The sequence below is a fragment of the Martes martes genome (genome assembly GCF_963455335.1).
Source record: "Martes martes genome assembly, chromosome: 9".
Classification (NCBI taxonomy): Eukaryota; Metazoa; Chordata; class Mammalia; order Carnivora; family Mustelidae; genus Martes; species Martes martes.
In genome coordinates, this window is record NC_137896.1 from 43,231,293 (window position 1) to 43,257,840 (window position 26,548).

Genomic DNA, 26,548 nt, shown 5'->3' on the forward strand with positions numbered 1-26,548 from the left:
TGCCTCATGACGTGTAGACTTCAGTACATCCCTTAGTCACTTGTACTGCTTAGTTTTAAGTTTTTATTTTGAAATGATGCCAGACTTCCCAAAAACAGTTGTAAGAAGAGTTCAGAGAACTCCTGTTTACACATATTCGCTGATCTGTACCTGAGCCGCCCTTTGGCTGTACCAGTTAAGGGCAGCTTGTAGACTTCACATTCAGTTACCACTTCCTACTTCCATATGCTCTTTTTAATAACAGGGGTTTTCTCTTCATTCCCCCAGTCCTAAATTGTGCAAGACGGAGGCTTAGTCATTGATGGGAACTACAGATACTAATTTCTAACTGTTGTCAATGGTCTTCTATCGCACGCTCCAGTCAAGGATCACGTGTTTTTCAGAGGTTCAGGTATTTTTAATCTGGAATGATTTTTCAGCCTTTCTTTGTCTTTCATGACATTGATCTTTGTGTAGAATCTGGGTGTTTATCTAATGTCCCACCATTGGGGTTGTCTGTGCTGTTTCCTTGTGATTGGATTCAAGGTTCCACACGTCCTGTTGGAATGCACTCTGACTGAAGGTGTATATTCTTGGGGCATTACATTAGGAGGAACATAGCATCTGCCCCCCCCCCCCTCACTGGGGATTTTTTTTTTAAGATTTATTTATTTATTTGACAGAGAGAGAGATCACAAGTAGGCAGAGAGGCAGGCAAAGAGAGAGAGGGGGAAGCAAGCTACTGGCTGAGCAGAGAGCCTGATGTGGGGCTCGATCCCAGGACCCTGGCTCACTGGGGATCTTAACTTTGATCACCTGGTCGAGGTCTAATGGAGTTTCTCCACTGCAGAGTTGCTATCATTTCTTACGCAATTAACGAGCGGTCTGTAGGGAGAAATTACTGTTCATTTTTAAGCCAATTTGAGTTAGATTTTCTGTTACTTACAACATGAAAGCTCCTTACTTTTTCAAGGGCCTATTTATTTTGTGGGATTAACTGCTGATGGCCGTGGGGAAACAAGCAATGGATTATGATGAGAAGAATAGGGAGTTTCTTAAAAGCTTTAATTGTGGGTCAGGTAGGAACAGAGCTGGACCAAAGTGCATGAGTTTTTTGTGAGAATGAATCAAAATCTTTGAATTTATTTTGGAAAAAGAAAAAGAATTTGTATTGATCAAATCACATCCCCTGTAACAAGTCGTTTAATTGTGGGAAATTTGCAACAATTTGAAAATCAGTCTTTCATTTTTTTCATTACTCTTAACTGAATAGTGTTAGTTATACTCACAAAGGATAGTGGTTATTTACAGGAACACACAAACCTTATTCAAAATAAGTGTACGTATTTTTTCCTGGATTTCATATTGGCAAAGATGTTCCCATTAATAGCAAATTCAGTACCACCTGAGCAGGATCCCTAAGATATTTAAGTAGTGAACCAGACTCTAAAATAAGATTTTTGGTATAGGCCATTCCTGGGAGGCTCTCTCAGAGAACGCCAGCAGAAAAGTAGGGACAGAGTGAGGGGAAGGGAAGCAATCATTAAATTGTGTTATTAAGCAAGTGTGTATGTGTGTGTATGTGCGTGCACACATGCACACGAGTACATGTGTTTTGTGCATGTGTGTTCACATCCATCCACAATTGTCTGTGGTTATCTTGGGGTGGGTGCCCTCAGAAATAGACCCTGAGGTTGCCTGGGTGGCTCAGTTGGTTGAGAGACTGCTTTCGGCTCAGGTCATGATCCCAGACTTCCAGGATCGAGTCCCGCATCGGGCTCCCAGCTCCTCGGGGAGTCTGCTTCTCCCTCTGCCTTCTCCTCTCTCAAGCTCTCTCTCACTCGTTCTCTCTCAAATAAATAAATAAAATCTTTAAAAAGAAAAAGAAATAGGCCCTGAGATAAGGATTCAAGTGCAAATGGTTTTTTCACCACGTGTGGTGTGGCTTCAGCATCGTACCTGCCTGGGATGCCAGCTGAGGCCAACTCGTTTGGTCTAGGAGGGCTGGTGTGATCGGGAGTGACAGTGTGCAAAGGTCACCTGGGAAAATACTCAACCAGGATAGGCCGATGCTGGTCAGGAACGTTCCCTGTCTCCACTCGTGTGGGATCTCTGAGCTCTCTTCTGGAGGGGACAGTGTCAAACTACAGACACGTCAGTGCTGAGATTAGAAAATTGGGCAGAACACAGATCAAAAAGGGACCCTGAATTCCTAGCCAGGGAATATGGATATTCAGTTCTAAAAACTAGTTTGCGAGCCCTTACTGGAAAGCAGGATGCTGGGAAAGGACGGTCCCTTTGGTGTGGAATGTTCCTGCGGCACGGAAAGGAGCAGACGCAGACGGCGGGGGGCGCACAGACATTAGGGAGCTGCTGAAACCATTAAGTTTGCCGCAGCCCAAGGTCTGAGTGGTTGTGGAGAAGGGGAAGGAAGATGACAGCCGTTTCAAGGAGAAGACTCTGCAGAGCTGGGCCGTGATTGATGTGCGGAGTCAAGCGAGGTTTCAAGCCTGGTGCCCTCATTAACAGAAGGGCGCAGGGACTTGAGAGGAAAGGAATGTTAAGTGGAAAGTCAGCATTCAGCGTTCAGAGCTGTATTTCAGAGAAAGAAACCAAAATCCAGTGCTTGAACTTTTCATGCTTTTTTGTAGACAGGTATTTTTGAGTTCAGAAAAGCAGGTAGGAAAGCGGGAAGGGGACTCGGCCAAGACTGGGTTTTGTTTAACTTGGCTTTTTTTCTAAATTGGAACCAGACAAAATACATAGTTGCAATCTAGAAATAATGCACATGTCTGCCAACTGAATGATTCTGTCTGCTCTCTTTGTACACCTCAATGAACTAATAAAGGGAATAAAGGGAATAGAAAATAATCAGAAACAGGGAGTGGGATGAAGAAGGAAAGCCCTAACTGAGAAAAGAAAGCCTTTGGTTAAAATAGAGGCTTCCAGCCAGCGGGGAGCCTCATGTTTGTACACAGAAGTGCCATGTAATGTGAGATGTCATAACAGGCAGGAAATGGAGTTATATGGGTAAAAGCCCTTTGTAAATCAAAGTGCTATGGGCCACTGTGTCACAGTTCCCACAACCATGGGCGTTAGCTCTGTTATATCCGGTCCCCACCATTTGGCTGAGGCCAGTGGAGACTGTGAGTGGGGATAGTTTGGCCCAGCATTGAAGCAGACATAAACTACCTTTCCTGCCCTTCACAAAAACACTTTCAGCCTTTTAGAGAAGAGCAGGAGGGTAAGGTCTTCAGGGAGATAAAAGCATTAACCAGCCTCTAATCTTCCTTTTGGCTGGAGACCTATTACAGTCACCCAAAGAGAGGGAGGTCTTGTTTTGCCAAGATAATCAGCTTTGGGGTGATTCTCTGGCATGTTATTCAGTTTTCTATTATCTGCAGTAACTCAAGGTCAGTAGAAGCTGACTGTAGAAGGTCATAATGTATCCCCAAACCCAAAACAAGTGTGCATTTGGGGGCTTGATTTCAGACATGGGGCTGAAGTATTTTTTAGTGCTTACTGACTGTGTTTTGACCTCCAAGATAATGATGCTGGAAGGGGAAAGGCAGCTAGTTTGGGACTCAGGCAGGATTGGAGGAGGACTCCAAGATGGTAGACCCATAGTGAGGAGCTGTAGTGTTCTAGAAGAGCCAAAGGGGAGAGAAGGTGGAGGAAGGAGTATAATAGACAGGATGCTTTTAAGGAGACAGCATGATCTCTTAAAGTGGAATTAAGAGGTAGAGAGAAGTTAGGAAGCCTTAGGGCCATTGAATGCAAGTGCCACCAGGTTGTAACTAGGGCCATTTGGGACTGAAGCTTACACTTGTGCAAACCATGATCTGGTGAGATTGGGGGAAGACCCAACCTGTAGTGGAACCTGTGTCTTTTCTCTCGTGGGCCCCAACATGATCCAGCCTGCCCTGAGACCTGGGCAAGGGAGGCCTCTGTCCTGAGCTGGGCACTTCATTTCACTCTGGCTTCATCGGGCCGCATGGGTGGGGAAGTCCACAGCATCAAGGCTCTGCCAGCCTGGAGCCTACATTTCCCTGCCCTTCTGGCTCCAGATGCAGGATGCTCCAGAATCCCTGCCCACATGCCCCAAGCCTGGTGGCACAGCCGGGACAGGCTGGAAGTTTGGGGGAGGGACTTCAAGATGGACAGGAAGGCTGGGGTGTCCACAGAGCTGTCCGAAGGAAAGGGCGACAAGCCATGGGATAAGTTCAGGATTGTCCGCATGTGCCCACATTCAGCATAGAACTCTGAAGAGTCTGAAAATTTTAAACTGAAGCCCGACCTTCCAAGTCCTGATAAAGGTACATGTCTTGGTAGGAAAATAGAATGCATTTTAGTGAACAGTTTGTGGTTTTGAGTTACAATTTTTAAAAAATTCGGACATAAAGCATGTGAGCCTCTATTTTTCTTCTTGCGCCGGGCCCTGCAACTATTCATGCCCACGTAGCGTCCCCTTGGGAGGCATGAGAGCCCAGACAAGGGCAATGGCTCAGTGCCTCCACTATCCACTAATGCCATCCATCCATGGGCTCGTTTGACCCAGCTTTTCTTTTTCTAGAAGTTGTCAGACTTCTGGAAAAACGTCATCATGTTAGCCCAAAGCAGTCTCCCTCAGGTGTGAGTTTGTGCTCACCTTCAAATACTCCCGATGGAAAAGGGGTGATCCAGCAGCTTCCCCACCCCTTGACCTCCGTAATAACCATGCCTGCCATTATCAGGGTCAGACACCTGCACAAACAGACAGGGTTTGGGTAAACCTTAGCAAGGAAAATGCTGTGCTTCAAAGAGAACATTCAGGGGCACCTGCGTGGCTTAGTGGGTTAAGCCTCTGCCTTTGGCTCAGGTCATGATCTCAGGGTCCTGGGATTGAGCCCCGCGTCGGGCTCTTTGCTCAGCAGGGAGCCTGCTTCCACTCCTCTCTCTCTGCCTGCCTCTCTGGCTACTTGTGATCTCTGCTGTCAAATAAATAAATAAAATCTATTAAAAAGAGAGAGAGAGAATATTCAGAGCCTAGCAGAAACTACTTGGTAGTTTGGTAGTAAAATGAGATTGGATTTGTGAAATGCCCCAGTCGTATGTACTTGTCTCTCTCAGCAAAAGACATGAATACCATTGGTTAGCCAAGAGAGACTAAAACATGCCTAAACTGCCAGGGCACAATTCTAGACACAAAACCACCTCCTTGGTGATGGCAGCAGATATCATTGAGAGCCTTACCACGAGAGCTGATGTGAGTGTCCATGACTGTTTTGTAGACACATAAAATATTAATTGTTTTGGAGAGCAGCTGTTTCTTTATGCATTATCCTTGATAATTTCTGGATTCTGGCTGTGATGTATTAAAAGATGGCAGTAGAGCATTTACTATGGATAGAGGGTATCATGGTATTTTGTTGTTTTGGTATTGGATGTTGTGCTTCTGCTGACCATCCCACATGGAATCTGCAGACTCAGAAGGAGGGCATTCTTCAGAGGAGGCTCATGTATTCGCCACCCCACTTAAGAGCAAAGATGGGAATTTTAAGCCTCTAATCCCCATAACACATGGGTGAAGGTACACGCAGAAACACACAGAGAAGTCTATTTGCTCAGCCAGCTATATTTTCTTGGGAGTTTTGCATCTGTTCTGGTGGAGTTTTTGTTTGCTTTGTGGTTTCCAATGAAGATGCAGTGGTATGGACACAAACCTGGACACTCTAGAATTCTGATTTGTGCAAAAAAATCAGAAAGCCGAGGAACATGATTGGGTAGGGAATTGCGGAGAACAAAGTGGGTCTGTATGTGATAAAAGGGAAAAGCCTCCAGATCACAGACTCTGTAGGAAAAAATCCAGCAACAGACAGAACATGTGGATTGCCTAAACCAACATCCTTGTGTTTCAAAGTAGTATAAAGAAGGATTTTTCCAGCATGTTATGTGGTTTGACAATACGGTATTTGAGCTTATCTTGTCACTCTTGAAGCTTTGGTTCTTCTTATCCTCTTATGCTCTTGATGGAACCATTCCTTAAAAACCCTTCCTTTCAGCCTCAATGACTTCTTTGTAAAAGCTCATGATTTACTTATCCAAGAAACATTTCTTGACCATATATATATGCCAGGCACTGTGTCAGGTATTAGAGATACTACCCTGAATAAGGCAAATGGAATCCCCAATGTCTGAGTGGCTAAAGGAAGATCTTTTCTTCCCCTCTTCTTCAACCTGTAAAGAAACAGAACCCACTAAACTTAAAATAACAGACTAAACGTATGGCTTCCTTCAGCTTTTCCTGATGGGATCACTCAGCTTGGTTGAGATGATAGCCAGACAGATTGCATGTCTCACCAGGAAAAATAATATGGGTTCATTTCTATCTAGAAATCTAGTTTCTTACTTTGCTCTCTTTTATTACTTCGGTATACAAAGAATCAAATAAAAACAACCTCTTCAGAGATCTTGGGGTTTAGAATGAGTGAAGGAGTCACTTGTCCCTGCTCAGTAGAGCTGATTGTTAGATTTTCATGAATTTTGCAAGTTTGTTGATGCCCTGTTGGTAACTTGCAATTGGCCATGATGAGAGGACAAATTACCCCACAAAATAGGCAAATGCTAAAATTGGGGGCTTTTATTACCCAGAAACCAGTTGTTAAGGATTTTCCAGCATATCCCCTGATTAGAGGGGCAGGTAGGTATCCTAATGGTGACATGGAAAGTTTAGAAAGACATCAATATGTACATGATCCAAATGAAGGAAAAAAAGAAGCAAATCAGTCCATGAAATTCTAGGCAATATGTGACCCAGGGGCTAGTTTAATCTATAGGGATGATGTCCTTTTTGTCTTTTAGAGGTGGTTGTCATGACATTTTAATCTAGGACTATTTTATTTTATTGTGGCAAGAACACAACATGAGACCTACTTTCTTAAAGAAGACATTTTTATGTAACCCTTTAGACTGTGTGTCTGTTCTTTATTTTTTGTCTGCTAATGGCAGAGGCTGTTCATAAACAAAACAAATTAGGAGAATAAAGAAGATTGAGTTTGGAATTACAGTAGTCTATTGCTGGGCAACAGAGTATTCCACGAGTTCTGAGGAGAATTGCTTCTACTTTTCTCACTGATTATCTGAGAAATACAAAGTATGCAGTACTGTAGCCAATTCTTAATGAAATAGGTGACCTGCACTGAACGTCACTGCGATAGATGCAAACCTGACTGATGAGTTGCATTTGTGTGGAGTTTTTGAAAAGGAAATAAACCTTGGTCTGAGAGATAATACACTGGTAGGAGAAAACGTTACGGGAGTTCAAACTATGCAGGTCATATTTGTTATTTTCTAAAAATATGCAGACTCATAAATTGAATAATTTTGCAAAACATATATTCAAAATTTAACCTAGAAAAATTGGAACTTGATAGAAATAATGAAAACAATTACCACCAGCTAATGGGGCAGAGACATTAAGCAGTAGAGTTTCATGAAGACAAAATTCTGTCCAATCAATCATATCTTTGATGTAAAGTTTACAAAGAACAGCATTCATCCCTAAAAACTATTTTCCTTAAAATTAAAATTAAATGGATATCCATTTGGAAAAGTAAAGATTCCCAAACCCCTACCTCATACCATACGCAAAAATTTGAGGTAGATCATAGATCTGTGCATAAAAGCTAAGATTATAAATCTTTGGAATAAAACAGAATACTTACTAGTTTTAAATTCTTATATCAGAAAAGAAGAAAGGTACAAAATTAAAAAGAACTGAAGAAAGCTTTAAACAGTTTAACTGCCTGTGTAAGAAACTGACCAAGGCCTTATTGCCTTAATGGAGTGTGCTTCAGAAGATATTTTCTCCATGAAAGTGATCAATATTGGTAAAATCCCAATGGGAATATTTGTGCTTGTTAAGCACTGGGTTAAAATTTCCTTGATGACACAAAGACCAGATTAAAATAACAGGTTAAAAACACCTTTACAATAGTCCCCAACTCTGTGGATTAGAAAAGCTGAATCCATTCCATTTCATTCAACTCAGGAACTTAAATTTTTAAAAAAGAGAGAGGTAGGGGTGCCTGGATGGCTCAGTTAGTTAAGCATCCAACTCTTGATTTCAGCTCAGGTTATGATCTCAGGGTCATGAGACCTTGTGTCTGGTTCTGCCCTGGGCGTGGAGCCGGCTTGAGATTCTCTCTCCCTCTGCCCCACCCCTAAAGATAAATGAATAGGTAGATAGAGAGATAAAAATAAAAATAAAGGAGAGAGGTAAATACACATCAAATGAAATTGGAAACAGAATACTTACTAGTTTTAAATTCTTATGTCAGAAAAGAAGAAAGGTACAAAATTAAAAAGAACTGAAGAAAACTTTAAACAGTTTAACTGCACTGTGTAAGAAGCTGACCAAGGTGTTTGGGGTGTTGATATAAGAAATAGAAATGTGTCTTCTGTTTGTTCTTTTCACCCTCAAATTGAAGCATCTTCCCTTAGATGGTTCAAAGGCTTCCCTATCCTGTGTTCATCTGAAATATCCCCACCAAAGGCAACACCAACAAGTTCTGCTCTGGTTTGATGGGAATTTTTCTTTATCAGCCTGTGCTTTACCTTATTCCAAGATGTTTGAATTAAATATGTGATAAGATGATGAAAAACATTTTAAAGTTATACCTGCTTCTGAGAACTCAAGGTTATCTTTCTGAAGCTATTCTGGCCAATGCGTATTTGATGGAAGGGAATATAAATCCACCCAAACTATTAAAAAAAAAAGGAACATTTATTGGCAAGATACAAGATTCATTGAACCTTGGCACTGCCAGGCCTGGTGGGAACTATAAGGCCAATGGCCTGAGGTGAAGACTCAGTTGCACACGTACATTCTCCCTTCCTGGCCCACTATGGATCGGTAGCCCCTTGTATCTGCTCTCTCAGGATATATGCTTCCCATAAATTGAACTGGCTTATGGCTCCAAATCCAACATTCAGGTATAAGCATCTACCCTGTGATTCTCAGCTCTGAATCTTGAAAGGAAGATTCTAACTTCATCAGAGAATAGCCAATGAAATTCTAGCCTGAGTCAGTTGTAACATGACTGGTCCTATCAGCTGAGGGGTTGGGGTGGGCAGAATCACTCACATTGCTTATCAGGCACCACATGGCAGGGCAGCTGCTCTACAAGGGATGTGGGTGGGTCAGACAGGGCATCTGAGTGAGGGGAGCAGATCCACGGGCACTGGAGAATTGGAAGAGCTTATGTCCCATCTAAAGAGAACACTGAGTCGTCCAGTTGTGGCCAAGATGGAATGATAGCTCAGTGTGATCGGAGAAGGTACATATCTACATTTTATGCAAAATGTCCTGATTTTTAGAAAGTGGCCAGTTGTAGCAGCCCCTGCCAAGCCCTTCCTGTATCCCTTGAGCACTTAACATTTCCATGCACACGGACCTGATTTCCAACTGCCAACTTTGCCTGAGGGTTCTCTTTGGCCACTCGACCCACACTAGGGACATGGTGGAAATGCTGGTGAATTAAGGTTTCCTGGGGGCAGCTTTCAACTAGTGACTGGGTGCAGTTGGACGTTTCCTCAGCTCTCTTGTCCCTCAGTTGAGACTACTCTGAGGCATGGTCTATATGGCTTCCAGAGTTCCCCAGAAGGGTTGAAGTCCAGTGGCCCAGTAGCTACGTGCTTGGTCTTGTACTTTGTATTGGCTGCTCTTCCCCATATCACTTCCCCTCCCCAACTTAGTGTTTCTTGAAAGTACCTCTGATTAATTACTTAGACATGAATTGTTGACTCAGGGTCTCTGGAGACCATTAATTCAAACTTTTTAAAAAATGTATTTCTTGGGAAGCCTGGGTGGCTCAGATGGTTAAGCATCTGCCCTCAGCTCAGGTCATGATCTCCAGGTTTGAGGATCAAGCCCCACATCAGGCTCTGGCTCCCAGCTCAGCAGGGAGTCTGCTTCTCCCTCTCCCTCTGCCTCTCTCCCTGTTCATGTTCTCTCTCTTTCTGTATCTTTCTGTCTCAAATGAATAAATAAAATCTTTTAAAAAATAAATTAGGTGTATTACTTAATCTGTTATATCTGCAGTGTAGACCCAATTTAAGAGCTGCTACATTATAAACCTCCAATTAAAATTAACCACCTGCAGTGCGTAGGTGGCTCAGTTGGTTAAGTGTCTGCCTTCTGCGCCGACCGGGATCGAATCCCACATCAGGCTCCAGCTCAGTGGAGAGCCTGCTTCTCCCTCTCCCTGCTGCTACCCCCGCTTATACTTTCTGTCAAATTAATAAATAAAATCTTTAAAAATAAAATTAAAATAATCGCCTACACAAATTTAACCCCCATACACTTTTTACCATCATGGCCTGAGAGCCTTAGAAAAGAAGGTTCTAAACTCAGGTGCTCACATGTTGGTAGGTAAAACTTGAGGAAGACCTGGGGTGTGTGGCTCCCTGTCCATGGCCTCCTTTGGGTTAAGAGCCAATGTGGCTTATGAGGCTTCCTTGTTGTACCCATGAAGTCACTGTACAAATGTGCAATGTGTGTAACATTTACCACTTGGAGCTTTTTATGTGAGGACATTGAGAAGACACATACTTTTGAAATGCTGCAAGAGAGCGGCCTGGGGGAGTAGGCACCCCCTCTCCCTTCTCAGCCTTGTTCCAGCTGGGCAGAGTGTACCAGCCTTGAGGATGCAGCCATGTTTAAGAGAAGAAGTCACTCAAAGGAGGAATAGGGATGTCTTCAGGGATCTAGAAGAGCGGAAAGCAGGAAGCTAATTCTTGAATGGTCCAAGGGATAAAATGAAGGCATTTATCAGGTGGGAGGTGAGAGAGGCAGTTTCCCATCCAAGAAAAGTGGAAATTCTTGCCAGTTGAGCTGCCCATCTGTTGCCCAAGGTGGCATGGATTGCCATTGGTGGAAGTGTCCACACCGTGGCCACATGGGCACTAGCAAAGCTAATGCAGCATGGATATGGTGAGAGTCTCCATGAGGCACCCGTTTTCCAAGGATGGAAGGGGTAGACATCCAGTGGAATAATTAGCCCCATTGTTGGGCCAGTCTTAGAAATGCACCTTGCTTTAAAAAACAAAAAACAAAAAACAAAAAACAAAAAAAACCAAACTATTTTATGATCCTTCATTAATTTTGGGAAAATTGAGATGTTGAATATTGTTCCCAATTCTATTCAAAAACACAGTTATGAGGGGCACCTGGGTGGCTCATTTGGTGAAGCGTCCAACTCTTGGTTTTGACTCAGGTCTTGATCTCAGGGTCCTGAGACTGAGTTCTGCACTCAGAGGGGAGTCTGCTGGAGATTCTCTCTGTCCCTCTTCCTCTGCCCTACCCCATCCCACACTTGTGTGCTTGTTCGCTCGCTCTCTCACTCTCAAATAAATGAATAAATCTTAAAAAAATGAAATAAAGAATAAAAACAGTTATTAGTAAGAGAACTGGGAGTACGGTTTTTGCTTCTGATTTCTTCCCACAAATTAGTTTCTCTTTGCAATGAAAACAATTCATAATCTTGAAACTTTTTTTTTTTTAAAGTTTGACTACAACTGAGGGAAAATCAGCGCTGGACAGTAATACAAAATGCTTAAAGAAAAACTTTTTTTTAAAAAAGTCACATAATTTGGAAAAAAAAAATTATGTAATTTGAATTGTCAACCCAGAGCCTGGACTATAGTTTTTCTGTCCAGCCTGTAAAATCCCTGGTAATACAGAGATAATTATGGAAATATTCAGAGCTCTTCCCTGGATACCAACACAAAGCCGCGCCACTGGGCTTTTACCTCTTAGTAACGATGAAAAGCATTCAAAAAGACAGACCTGCCATCCCCAGAGGCACTTAAGGAACCGGGGGGAAAAAGGTGATGTGCATTTCTTGGGATTGGCCTTGACCTGACAGATTCCCAGGGGTGAGTCACTCTCTCCTTCTTCGGTCAGTTTGGCTATAAAATAATTATAATGAGAGCTTGTTTACTAAGAGCTGAAGTCCACTTTGCCTCGTCTCATTCAGCTGCGAGGAAGGAGGAGAAGAAAGGTAGTGATTAGAGAAGACTTCTGTACCCAACTGCCCCAGCAGCTTGGCGTTGAGAACCCATGCCCTGAAGAGGCGAAGTTTCTTATAAATTGAACTTGTGAGTAGCGGATGCCAGTTTAAGTGTCCCTCTGCTTCTCCTGTGGGTCTGCACTTGTGACTTGAGGCAAATAACTAGGAAGGGTAGTTTGATGAAATTGATGGGGGGGGGGAGGTGACGAGCAGTAGGGGGAGGAGGCTACACCACGGACCCTCCTGTCTTGCCAAGATCTGGCTTGTGGCCAAGGAGAGCAAAAGCGGCAGGAGTGCCAGTGACTATACCCAGCCCCGCTGATCAGTGAACTGGAAGCTAGGCACTCCGTGTCCCGTTCCCTGTACCCAGCCTGCAGCCAGGGTCCAGGCGGTAGTGCCTCCGTGCCTGTCCTCATCGGCTCCCAGTGGAAGGCGCTGGACAGCCAGCCCGGAGCCCCGCCAGACTACTCAGTGTGTCCTCCCCGCTGAAAATTCAGGACCGACCCTCACTTCACCTGGTTCTTGGGGCCACATGAAAAGCCACAGCTAGGTTTACTCTCAAGTGGCAGAGGCTGGTGTTTCTGGGAGAGAGGAATATTCACTTCCTGCCTTTGTCCTTTAGCTGACTGGAGCAACCCGCTTCGTTTACATTCCTTCAGCGGTGTTATTGAAAAGGCTTGGCAGCTCCAAAATGTTTGCAGTGTCCCATTAGGGCTTTCCCCCCCCCCCCCACTATTATTTATTATTTATTTCTTTAATTTTTTTGCTAGCTTTTAGCTAGCATCTGGAAAGATCCACTGGATGGACGTGATGGGCTCATTTTTCAAGAATCCAGTTTACCCTTCAGGGAATCCAGGAAAGGAGCAAGCTCCTGACATATAAATCTGGAGAAATTTAACAACCTCTCCAACTACTGCACCTTTTTTGTCTAGCCTGTTCCTGGGGTAGTTTTAGGACCGAACCCTGGTGTAACCCTTCAGGGTAAGGGAGGGTGGGGAACCATGAATGGAAAGAAGCTATGCTTTTAAGTTAGATTAAATTTCTGTCCATATTGAGTTAAGGTGTTAGAGGTTATGGTTTGGGAAGGAAACTATTGCTACAACAGGAAGGACCTTAAGCCAGAACTTCTTTGGGGCCCTTAAGAACTGAATTTTTTTTTCAATGAGGATAATCAATGATGTGCTGTCCCCTTGGATTTTATTCAATGGGAAGGACCTGCTATTGTGCTAGGCCACCTGCTCTTGTCACCTGCTGTCATCTCCCTCCTGGAGCAGCTTTTTGAAGAAGCGGAGAGGCGACCTGCATTTTCTTGGAGAAATGTGATAGGTCCATCTGCCCCACATGCACGGAATCCAAACTGGCTATTTTACAGAGAACCACTGGAATTTGAAGTGCATGCATACGATTTTCAGGCAGCTAATTAAACTGGTAAACTTCTGGAATCCAAACCGCTCCGTTGCTATAGGCAAAATTCCCTGCCTGTCATGGCTCATCAGAAGGGGTTTGTCTGTGGAAATCTTCTGAACGGAACAAAGAGACTTAGGTCTGGATGAGGAATGAAGTCTTGGCTCTCGCCTGCCAGCTCCTTAACTGCTGTACGATGTCAAATCCCTCGCTGAGAAAACGTCTGAAAGGAAAAGAATTTTAGGCTTGGTGTCAAGAAATGTTCTTTTTTAAATGTGTGTTTCTTCTGCATCGAAACAGTTAATCATTTACTCCCTGGGGTTACGGTATGGCTCCCATTCCCCTCTTGGTTCTGAACACAGCACTGTGTTTTCATTCTGGAGTTGCTCCAGTCTGTGGATTTTGCTAATAAGTGATGAACTTCAAAGGCCTTGGAGCTGGGGCTCCATTCAGCTGCTGAGTCCGAGAACCTGAAGCTTCGGAGTCAGCAGAATTGCAAAGGAAAGCTCACCAGTCTTCTCAGGAGGTTTTGGAGCCTTGGCTTTCATCCCAGCGGGATTGCAAGTGGAAAGAAACACAGGGAAGGCATCTCCAAACCTTTAAAGTGACCGAGACGTGGAGAAAGGGCTAAAATAGGTGAAGGTTCTGGAAAGAGGGGTGGGTGTGCACTGCATTACTGTCTTCCTAGATGGGATTCCACAGATCAATGGAGCCCACTATGAATGTGAACACTGAGGCTAATCTTGGGGCCAAAATGAGCCCCTTCCCCAAGAGTGTTATTTGCTAATATGCATGTAGTTCTCTGCTAAGTAATTAAGCTTTTCCACTTGTTAGGAAAGTCCCTTTGGAGCTGCTGGCTCTCTGTTCCCTTGCTAATAATGAGACAGCTTTAGCAAACTAGCAGCAGCGACCTTGGCTTCTGTGTCTCCCCACCCCACCCCCACAGTTGAACCCCTTTTAATATGCCTTAATGTGGTGTGACATGTTTTCATTTTATTGTTCTTACACCGACCGTGTTGGTCATGGTCAGGACGAGCTTTATCTTGGGTTATGGTGAGCAGGAGAACAGTTTTTTATTTGCTCTTGGTCCAGCCTTCTTGGGTAAGGAAGGTTTGGAGATGCGCCCCAAGGTCTTTGATACCTGCTGGCTGGGATGAGGCCAGCTGCTTGGGTGTGCATCTATTTTACTTAGAAGTGGACACTGTAGGCTTTGTAGCTGACAAGGAGGCTTAGTGGGTTTTGATGCTTAAAGGGAGGGAAATTCCAAGCTGAAATGGCCACAGTTATGATTCAGAATCATATCATGCCTTTAAATTTTTCTCTACATTCCAAAGTGCCCCGCCCCCCTCCCCTTGGGTTATCATGGAGCTGTTTCCGGGCTGTTTCTTATACAAACTAATCTCTGTAAACAGGGACATGGGATTTCATCCCCGTCTTTGATTTCTAAGAAGAAAATAAAGGGATTTATTCCCAGTGCCCTTGTGTTGACCTTGCCTGGGGGAGAGGGCTCGCAGAGCTGATGATGACCTCATCCCATTCCAGCAGGATTTCCTGGGACATGCAGGGGCCTCATTCTTCTGCTGTCCGTCTGTGTTCAGCCACATTAAGTCCATAAGCTTCAGAGCAGATTACGGTGACATCTAATATCGGTCCCTTTAGGACTCGAGCGTGAGGTCAAGCAAACACACAAAGCAATCATTATACTTTCCGTGGTGCCAGAGACCTTCTGCGTCAGCTGGAGGAGCGGGAGGTACAGTGAGGTGGGGCACAGACTGGGAACTGTGCTGTCTGGGGCAGGAAATCAGCCTGAAAGGGGATGGAAGGGCTTTGGTGGGAAATAAATGGCACTGTGTTGTTGACGGAAAAAGATCTTGGCAGGACCGTTGTTGTGAGTGTTCTGTGGCTTAGAGAGGAATTTCCTACAGGCTGGACTAACCATTAAAAATGTCTCTACCTTCAGGAGTCCCGGGCGTGCAGTAGAATGTCGCTGGGGGAGATGTCAGCTTGGACCATGGGCACCCGCGGTCTGGACAAGCGAGGAAGTTTCTTTAAGGTAAAAGGAAGCCTTGATTGGGATTGCTAATGGGCAGGCTCTCTCACTTTGCCCAGGCTGCGTGGGGAGCTGCGGAGGGAAGGCTGCTCTGAGCCAGCCCTGGTAGTGGTGGGGGTGGTGGGGCAGCTCGCCTGAACCCAGCTGCAAGCTGTTACCCGGTTTACAGTAGGTTGGAGTTTGGGTGACTTAGGTCTTCCAAGTCAGGGCCAGGACCCAGGAGCTGCGAGATGCCACCCTGTGTAAAGCAGTTGAGGCAATCTTCGTTTGTCCACTGCTCAGCTGTTCCTTTTGCAGCTGGATGGTTTTATGATTGAAGCTGGAATTTGCATTCCAGCAAATCGATGCTGTAGGCAAGTGTGTTTCACACTTTGCTTGATTGTATGAGTCCCTTAAGTCCTCATTAAAAAGCAGCAACAACAGATTCCGAGGTCTCGCCCTAGACTGGTTGAATGTTATTTGCTGGTGTATTTTATCAAATACCTAGAGACCCTTTGTGATCAGGCAAGAGAGAACCAAATAAAGCAGCATGATTAAAACTGTACCACTTTCCTACTTGGATATTGATATTAATGGGTTAAAATTACCTTGCTAGCTTAATGAGTGAGACAAGATCCTAAATGGGTGTTCGATAGGCTGTGTGTGTGTATGTTGTCAATTAAGACTTGGCGGTCATTTCAAATTCGCTCTTGGGGATTCATTTCCTCTTTATAGCTTTTACTTTGTATCCTTTCACTCACCCTCAGAATAACGCCCACTTGGAAAACACAGATTCTTGTAAACGAGTAGAAAAACGGAGGTAAAATGTGCATTTGAAATCTGTCACAGGCAGGTGTTCAAACACCAGATCTTTTTCCTCAAAGGAGGAATGATATAGGGGCTTCTTAATTAGGGAGGAAAACTGACAATGTTTACTAATTATCCCATCCTGATGGGTTGTAAGTATGTACTAACTTGCATGCATATGTTTCCCACTTGCAAAAGGCTAAACCTGATTTATTGTATCAATTTTGGACTCCAGAAAAATCCACCAGAAGAGCCTGTTGATACAGCAAAGCTAAATTCATTAAGCTGAGGATAGTAAGGACAGACATCACCCGGACACAGTTCCACTGGTGTGCAAGTGGGACAGCAGGAGGCATTTTTAATAGGGTTTATAGGTCTGGGTGTGTGCCCTTGGAGCTGCATTTTTCAAGGCAGAGATATGCTCGGGTTTCAGCAGAGTATGTGACATCATAGTTCAGGATTGGGGGATTCAGCAAGACAATGGTCTTGAATAGAATCTTGGCAAGTTAACTATTGTTTGATAAGCAAGCTTTTCCCATGTGAACAAACTGTTTGCCAGGACCAATTGTTTTGTAGGAATTTCCTGCAGCAAACAGCGAAGTGATTTATTGGTTTAAAGCCTTAACATCCTGGGCAAGAATATCCTGGAAGAAATAGCTGTATTGAACGGATGGTCTCCATTCTCCATCCTCCTAGTTCTGTGATGTGGACTTAGCTGTCTCCATTCTTGATCCATTTCCCCAAGTTGGAATCAAACCTGTACAGCGTCCACCCACATGAGCCAGAAGAGGAGCTCTCCATGTCCCCTGTAGACCAGGCACTAAACCCACCAGACTCCTGACTCATCTCCAGTCCCTTGATCCTGTCTTATGCAGAGATGCTTATTTCATCCAGGTAGAAGGGATGAGCCCACCCCACTCCTTAACCCAAGGCTCTGCCTACATCATCCTAACTGCTGGCTAGTCTGTAACTACCACCTTGATGCTCAGGAAGGGCAGTGGGCTTGAATCTAACGTAGCAGTTGGATTTTATAGCCAAAGCAAAAGGAGAAAATCAAGTATGGTCAAAATTGCCTTTGAAAATTCCTGAGAGAAGGTCCATATTGGACTCACTCAGTACTACCTGTTAAGTCCATGGTAGTCAGTGTGTCTGTCCTGCAGTCCTGGGGAAGATTTTTTTTTTTTTTTTGCAGTTGGACAGCCGGTAAAGTAGTTAACTTGTATTTCTGGGCGTGTCTATGAAAGAATCAACCAGGCAAGAGGTGAAAGACCTGCCTGACCCCATCGAGGACAAGTCCTGCTTCAATTTTGCCTGAGTCAGATGCCCTTGAGGAAATTGCTGGCAAAGTGGCTTTTATTACTTAACTTGGTATTGTCTTTCTTCTTCTCCACCCCTGCCCCCAGCTTAAATTGTTTAATTTGTTTAAGTTACATACTCCAAGTAAATGATATAGTTACTTTGTACTTCATTCTTTTCTCTTCTTTGTAGACATTGTTATTCTTTACTATATGGCTATTCCATAGTCCAACTGATGATGGAATACTATTATTATTAGTTATTATAATAGTAGATAAATATTATTGATGATTTCACAATTAAGGCATGGAGTTACCTGTAAGGATGAAGTCAGGTTCCCTTCAGACATTTAATGCTGACTCTTTGGAGGTTTGTCTTAAAAATGCTAGGCTAGAGTTCCATTTGCTGGGATGGTTTGTTGCTCAGAATCTTCTGGGACCCATTGGCTCTTCTTTTACTTTTCATGCTTTATTTCAATTCACATTTTTCTAGCACTTGTGATCATCCAGGCTCTGTACTAGTCACTAGGGAGAGAAAAACCAGAAGCTATCCCTGACTTCATGGAGCTTTCAGTCTGGTGGCAAATAAATATATTGATCAAATAATCACAGTGCTAAACACATAATATCAAAAGAGAAAGCAGTGCTTCCGGTGAGAAGTAAAAGGGGCTCTGAGAATGTACAACTCTGAGAATATTGCAGAGAACCCTTCCCTGAGGAAGTGTCCTTCGATTTGAGAGTTGAGGTTGACTCCGTATCATCTAGGAAGGTGGGGTAAGGCACCCTTGTGTCTTACAACTTATCTGAGTCATTTCCGTGAGCCAGGACAGATAGGAAACCACAAATCAAAGCTTGCCACCAGTGGTTAGTGACTCTAGTTTAAAAACACAAGTTGTAGGGGGAAAGATAATGATGAGAAAGAGGTCTGGTGATCATCTTTCAATTATCTACGCTTCACACACAATCACAGGAGCCATAATAACCAAGAAATGGATAATATGCATATGGAATTCAGCTGTGAGCCAAGAATGTCACCAAGTAGTTTCACACTTCATGAAATTGTCCTATCCAGTTGTAGGGCATTGCTGGTATATGTGAAGAATAGCATGGCAGGAGCCTAAGAGAGTCAGGCCAAAATTTAGCTCTACCCCACCTTGCTACATAATATGGAGTCGACCTCAGCTTGCAAATCAAAGGCCACTTTCTCAGGAAAGATGTCTCTGGAACGCCACATTGGGTTACATGTTCTCAGAGCTCCATTTACTTCTCGCACAAAGCACGGTTTTATCTTGTAACTCATTATGTGTTTAGTGTTGTGATTATTCAGTTGGCCACCAAAGATGGTCTGAGCATTCTAGGGTGGTTGACAATGTCCCATGGTGATTGTTCATGAGGAATCACATCCCAGAAGCCTGGCCCCAAAAGTCCTATGCTGGACAAACATATTTCCCACAGTTTGTCTAGCACCATCATGAGTTTTCCTCACCCACTGGTGAGAAATGTATATTCCTGCTCTACAAGGTGTCTGTGAAAACCTATAGGAGAAGGCAGGTGATGCCCCAGACAAGGCAGCCAAGTTGACACCCATTGCTATCAGATTTCCAGGGTGTGTTGCATGAGAGGACACATCGTCTAGCCTGGCAAAGCTCTAGGTGGTCCTGCGCTAGCAGAAAAGCTCACAGTCAGATCCGAGCCTTCCTCTTCCTGAATTCCACAGCTTCCCCCAAGCCAGCCCCACCCCTGCCCGGTCCGGGTGCCCAGTGCCGGCAGGTTCCTCTCAAGTCACCAAAATCCTCACCCTCCTTCTTCTCCTACCTCCGCCTCCCCACTTCCCTTCAGCTTCTTTCATTTGGGGGCACTACAGAGAATACTCATAATCTATCCACAGCACCACCGAATGTGTGTGTGTGTGTGTGTGTGTGTGTGTGTGTGTGTGTGTGTTTCTGAACTATTCCATTCATCCACTCTGAGCTGGGCCCCCAGCCAGGTCTGCACTCTTCAACTTGACATTCGAGATATTCCAGCCGTGCTTCCCCCCTCTACTTCCACCGGTCCTGCCACTGTGCCATCCTGGGTCTGCTCCTGTGGTCCACATCTGCTGATGCCCAAACTCCAGGCTTTGTCCATCCCCCCCTCCTGTCCCTGTCCTTCCACCTGTCCCTGCTGGGCTCCCAACTGCCCTTCCAGGCTGACACAGATGCACTTTATCCACTGACGAAGGGACTTACATGGTCCGAGCTGGCGTCTGCCTTTATTTTTGTCTGAAGGTAAAGTTGTGGTAGAAGGCCTAGTGGTGGCCCCAGGATAAGACCAAGAAGTAAAATTCCATCCATAACTTGACCTCTGCCATGAGCGATTTGCTCTGTCATTTTGTTGCTGTGTCCCTGACCCCAGCGGGGGAGCCTCTACGGCAGAGAACGATTCCAAAGCTGAGCGGTGTGTATTGCCCACTCAACGGTCTGATTTCTTCCAGGGATACCTGGGCGAGGGATACCTGTCCTATGCCACCTGCAAGTGGTAGAGCTCTCTGTTTCTGTGCCTCCCAACTGCTCATTCTGCAGGGAGACGCCCTGAGCCTGGGCTCCCAAATCAGCTGGGGGGTGCAAGGGCCCAGCTCAGTGGCAGAGGCAAAGTTTGAGAAACCCTCTTTGGGTCATTTGGAATGGTTTGGATGACAGGTGCATCATATGTGCCTTTCACATGGTCCAGAGAAGCCACAGAAGAGAGCTCTCCGGCACCATAAAGAATAGAGTGGGACTAGATTTGAAGGGATTGATTGCTCAATCTGACCCTACAAAACAGATAATCCAGGGGTAATGATCCCTTTCGCCCCAACTCCCTTCCCTTCACAATCAGACCCTCCTTAGCATTGGGAAGTTTAGTCTATTTTCAAAAATTCTTGTCTGCGGGCTGATTTTCAATCATCCAGAACTGGCACAACCTTACACCTTGGGTGTCAGTGATTTCCCAGCATTCCAGTGCCTAGACAGCTCTCAGTGTGGAAAGTCATTTCTGTGCACGCACAGCCCAGGACAGCAATTCTCTGTTGCAGGACAGGGGACAGAGATAGCAGGGGCTTGAAGAACAATGAATGAAACCCAAATCCCATTTTAGTCAGTAATTTCATGGGACAAATCCTCACAAGGATCTGTAGACACTCAAAAGCCAAAGGTATGAGTGCCACGCCCTTGAACTCCTCACGTGTGCCCTGGGCAGTGGACAGACATCACCTCATGTGCCAGGCATCCAGGGAGGCACTCTACCGCAGTCTGTAATCAGGAAAGGACTAAGCCACCGGGGGTGGGGGTGGGGGACAAAACAGAGATTAGATTCGGTCAGAGCAGATGACGTATTGATAATTGATAATTATTCATAATAATACTGCAAAGCAGAGCTGATGTCAGTTTTGGTGTATCTTTTATTTTCCACAAGTAAATTCTTCCAGGATACTTACACTGGGACTCAGAGCAATGCTGTCCCATGGAAATACAAAGCCAGCCACAGGGATTGTTCTAAATGTTCTAGTAGCTACATTTAAAAAAAAAAAAAAGGAAGTGAAATTGATTTTAGTAATAATTTTAAATATCTATATCTAAAATATTATCATGTGAGTATGTAATCAATATAAAAGTATTAATCAGATATTTTACTTTTTTTTTGTACCATACCTTTGAAACCCAATATGTATTTTATCCTGAGTGCGTCTCGATTCAGACTAGCCACGGTTCAAGTTCTCAGTCAGAGTTACATTTTATCTTGTCTAAAGTGCCTCCTGTTACAGATGGGTAAACTAGGGTCCGGGGAGGTTGAAGGACGGCGGGTTAGTCTATAGGAGGGATGGGAATTGGACCTGGCCTGACTTCCTCCTGAGGCACCCCACCCTCTGGAGCCCCGAGGGTTCCACTGTGATCCGTTTCTCACTGTTCCAGTGAGATTTCCCAGGAAACTCCTTCTGGAGAGGTCATGGGGACAGTGACCACTCTCTCTGGAAGAGTGATTGGCTTTTTTTGGATCCACATGCGTGTCTCTCACCATCTGCTCCAGATCCCTCCAGGACAGACATCTGTCCCTCAGGGTGTGACTTTCTAGGAATGTCAGGAACTTACTTACTGGATAGCAGTTCCCATTTGTGTTTTCAAGCAGCAATGGATTTCATGGTTTTATGGGTCATTTTTGCAGCACGTTTTAGCCATTCATTTCTGATATTAAATATGGCCTTTGGGACTGCAATACATTCTCACTTGCTTCAAGGAACTTTGTTTTTTAAAAAACAATCAGGAGTAAAATAGATTTTGCTGGTTCTCCTCAACCGTATAGTTCTCTAGGCTTACTTGTAACTCTTGAGTTTTCATTATTAGGGGGATGCCAAAGAGGGAGATGTAGATGTGAATGTATAATTTTCAAAAAGTTCAAACAGGAGTCTCATGCAATATAGAATGGGCATCTGTCAATGCTTTATTCACCCCATGCATGAAACCAGGAAACCAGCATCAAGCTGGTTCATAGAACACTTTGACATGTGATATATCTATAGTTGACTTAAAAAGTCCTTCTGTAGTAAGTTTACTGAGGTAAAATCAAAACTGGTTAAAGTCCTATAAGCAATAAAACTCTAACCGTTGGTATAATCTTTATTTCCCCCCCTGAACAGAAATTCCCAGGCTGACACGTAACCACCCAGTGCTGGAGCCCTACATTAGTAACACATAGTCAAGTCGAACACAGATGCATCCCTCTGGATCATGAAATAATCTTTAGGTGACTTTGTCAAATAACACCCAAGCATAATGCTCAGAAAAAAAGAAGGCTCTTCCTCCCGGAACTTTTAAAGCTTTCTAGTAAAAAAAACTCTTGGGTAGAAGGGGAAATGTAAAATGGAACTACAGAATTTCTAAAAAAAAAAAAAAAAAAAAACGGGACACTATCTGTCAGAATCAGTGGCATACATTTAAAGCACAGGTCAGGGGAAAATTCATAGTATTAAACACCTGATTAAAAAAGATATGCCTTACCAACCTTTTTGCCTTATTTTCAAGTTTTAAGTAGTGTTTCTTATTCACACTGAAATGGCTCATTCCCTTTGTCTTCTGCAACCCTCCCTTTCCCCAGTCCCCAGCTTTCTCCAACCAGGAATTGTGCCTTAAAGAGTGAATTTCTTCAGTAAGGTTGTAGAACTATGGGAAAGCTTGTTCTGAGTTGATTGATTTAAATACCTTAGAGGAGAAACTTCATGTTCCCTATGGAATCATGGAAGTATTAATAGCATTGATTTTATGGGGTCTTTTTCATAATGCAAAAGCCTCATGATGCTATTTTGGATAGTGCTTTGACACCTCAGGTCAGATAGATCCCAGACGCTGACAGACTCCTTGCTCATGTGCCTGTCACCAGTAAGTTCACCAGACTGAGGCAAAATGTATGAAATCGAATTTTCAAGGATAATAGTCTTTCAAACATCTTTACATGGTAAGCAGGAAACCACTTTCACAACAAAATTGGAAGCTGTATTATCTATTGCTATGTAACTAATTGCCCCAAACCTTAGTAACTTAAAACAACAAGTATCTGTACCTCATTGTTTCTGCAGGTCAGAAATCTAAGTTTAACTACTGAGTGTCTCTGGTGGTAGGTCTCCAGGAGATTGCAGTCAAGGTGTTGGCTGGGCTGCATTCTCATCAGACTGTTTGAGTGGTAGGGATCCTACTTCAAACCCACTTGGCAAGTTTCCGTTCCTCCCCATGGGGCTGACCTCAGGATGAGGCCACTGGCTTCTCCCAAGGTGAGTGATACAGGAGAAAACAACAGAGATGAAAGCTAGAGTCTGTTTAGCACCTAATCATGAGAGTGATACACCATCACTTCCGCCATGTTCTGTTCATTGGAAACCAGTCAGGTAGACCAACTCTCTCTCAAGGAGATGTCACTCAAAAGTATAAATACCAGGATGTGGGGTTCACTGGCCATCTTAGAGACAAAAACATAGAAAAACAGTTTGGTCACAAAGTCAAAAACCTATAGGGCCAGAAAGAATGAAAGGAATGGCATGATGGGTGGGCCTGCCTGGCATTGGGCAGGTCATATTGTTGGGAACACAACTGACTTGAGAGCACTAGGCCCTGCCAGGAGGGGGATGCTGCTGACTCAGTTCCAACCAGATGCTGACACACAAGAGTGAATGTGGGTCCTCTGATGTTTTTCAAGAGGCCGGAAATCCAGATTTTTTATATATGAGAACCCCAATTTAAAAAGTATAGTAAGGATGGAAGAAAATGCATTGGAGGGCAGGCTTTAACCTGGGGGCTGTCAGTTTGAACTCCTACTTGGTTAGTTGGGGGAGGGATTGGCCAAGTGGAAAGTTCAGTCTCCTAACACTGCTGAGCCCCTGGAGGCTCTGGGGGTGTGCAAGGGAGATGGATGCCATACCTGCTATTTCTCTTGGGGGCTTTAGATACAGCAGTGACAGAACCTGTGAGTTCTGGCTGAGTTCTGAGAGATAGGATCATCCATGGATGGGCTGAGGAATGCATAGGGAAAGGAGCAGAAAGTTTCTCCAGGCCTTAAGACAGTGCCTTGGGTGGGCTCACAGTCACCAAGTATGTAGGGACCCTAAGTTGTAGAGACCCCTCCTCCCACTTTTAGTAACAGCTTCTCAGGTTTAGCTGATGGGGTACTGAGAACCCACTGTCCCAGATATTACAGGTATCAAGAAAGGAACTAATGTGGGATACAGAGTCCTCTTTCTTCTTTGTCTATCTTCTAAAAAGTGGAGAATGGCTTGCCGAAAACATCCCTCCCACCTTCCTGTAATTCCAATTGGAGACTCATTTTGTGTTAATAAGTAACACTTAACTGGCAGAGTGTCAGATGATTCCGTAGTCATTCACAACATAGCATAAACTAGGACTTTATGAAGCACTAGCCGTGATCAGCCTAGAGAAGAAATTTGAATTCATGTGTACTGAGGAGAAGGGGATAGAATAAAGCAAATTGGGATTTCTGAGGGGAAGGATGGACCTCAGGAACCCACTGTGGGTGGGTCAGTCAACTTGGGCCCCAGGCACCCAGAGTGAAGAGGGTGTCAGAAAGTAGTAGGTGAAGATACAGATGATCATATCTTCTGGATAGTCTCCAAACATCATTGCCCTGAACCTGGAGGCCCCATGGGCCCTTTATTTAGGATACACCTTTTACCACCAAAAGAAAACTCTTTCTCTAATCACAACGTCCTGACACCAAATGTGTGGGTTTTTTCCCCACACCAACCCATTCTCTAATTCTGTAGTCACCAGCTGGGTATTCAAGTCTGACACTAACCAGCCCGGGTTAGCACAGGCCTCACAGGTTAAGGCTCAGTCCCACAAGACTGCTCCCACTTCAGACACCAGTCACAAGCTGTGGGTTTCCAGATTATCCAAACTTCTGTCCAACTTGGCTACAAATCAGTGGTTCCCACAACCCCGCTTCAGGTGCAGTAATTCACTAGATTGGCTCACAGAACTCAGGGAAACACTTTATTTATTGGTGCCAATGGATTATAAAGGAAACAGATGAACAACTAGATGAGATACATCGGGCAAGATCCGGAAGGGTCCTGAGCACAGAGCTTACAACCCTGTGGAGTCTGGGATGCACCACTTTCAGCTTCACCAATCAGAAGTTCTCCAAACCCCTGCATTTAGAGTCTTTATGGAGACTCATTATGTAGGCATTCTTGATTAAATCCTTGGCTACTAGTGATTAGTTCAATCCCCAGCCCCACTTTCTTCCCCAGGGGTGGGGTAACTGGGCTAAAAATTCCAATGCTCTAATCCTAGGGTTGGGTGACTTGGCCCCCCACCCTGAAGCTATCCAGGGACTACCTGCCACCAGTCATCTCATTAACATAAAGTCAGGCAGGATTCAAAGGCTTGCAAGTAAATAACAAAAGACACTCCTAATACTGCTATCACGTAGGAAATCCAAGTTTTCAGGCTCTGCATCAGGAGGGCCAAGGAGAACAATAACCAAGATAGACAAAGACAAACCCTATAAGCACAAATCATTCCCCTTAAGGTGGCACTGCTAATGGACAGATAGGAGTTTCCCATGACAAATCCAGTGGTCTGAAAGGCAAGAGTTTAACCCCTTTCACAATGCCCTGGGATATACAAATGGTGACATTATCTTTTCAGGCCAGCCTCCGAGTAAAGGAAAGAAAGTGAAGAAGAAAGGGTTTCCTGTTTAGTTAAAATAGGAAGTCTTGATCCTGGGAGGACGCAGTCTACCTCCCTGTCATCTTCTTCTCTTCTCTGTGAGTTTGATTTGTTGGTTCGCATCGCCTGTGCAGGGCCAGATGTCCGCTGGAGCCTTCTTTAGCTGTGAGATGCATATCCGAGATTGAAGTCCCTGAAGTGGAGAGGACCTGGTTTAGCTCCTTGCAAGGAGATTCAAGGGCAGTCTCAGTTTTTACTGCTTCCAAATCAGAAGGGTGGGAGAAAGTTGGAAACGTTTGCTTAAAGAGTTGTAACCAAATTTTCAAGGAAACTAGAAGACTTCAGGGTAGGTCCATACCAGAGCCTCCAAGAAAATTAACAACATTAGAAATGAATATAGATGATAATGTAAACATAATTTCTCTTCTCTCCAGTAACCCTCATTTTTTTGTAGTAAAACCAACTTGTTGTATTCAACGTTGCCTGATTATTTCTATAAGTGTAGCAAGATCGGTGATTGAGAAAGTTTTTTTTAAAGACTGCTTTGCTGGAATCTTGTAAACAGGTTAGCAGGTGGATTTTACATCTGTTTCAAATGTGACAAGCCAGTCAAAGCCTTGGTAATATACACAGCCAACATTTCCAACTGCATCCTGTTCCAGGGAGAATAGATTCTTATTGAACTTATGTAAATAACTAATTATTTTGTCATGAAAAGAGTACTCAAGAGTTTTTGAATATTGGAGGCATCAGGTAGGGAGAAAAAGTAAATGTTTCATCTTTATTGCAAAG

The 26,548-nt window shown here is 44.2% G+C and overlaps 1 protein-coding gene across 2 annotated transcripts in view; it reads left to right on the plus strand.

The window, feature by feature from the left end:
• RIN2 (Ras and Rab interactor 2) overlaps nucleotides 1–26,548 on the plus strand; it is a 177,940-nt gene that overhangs the window by 50,860 nt on the left and 100,532 nt on the right. Inside the window, exon 2 of one of the 2 annotated variants that reach the window (XM_080813107.1) lies at nucleotides 15,394–15,486. In XM_080813107.1, the coding sequence (XP_080669233.1) occupies nucleotides 15,415–15,486 (72 nt within the window). In that variant the 5' untranslated portion in view covers nucleotides 15,394–15,414. Of the gene's footprint in view, nucleotides 1–15,334; nucleotides 15,487–26,548 lie in introns of those variants that run through there. The other variant, XM_080813106.1, reaches the window with a different exon arrangement.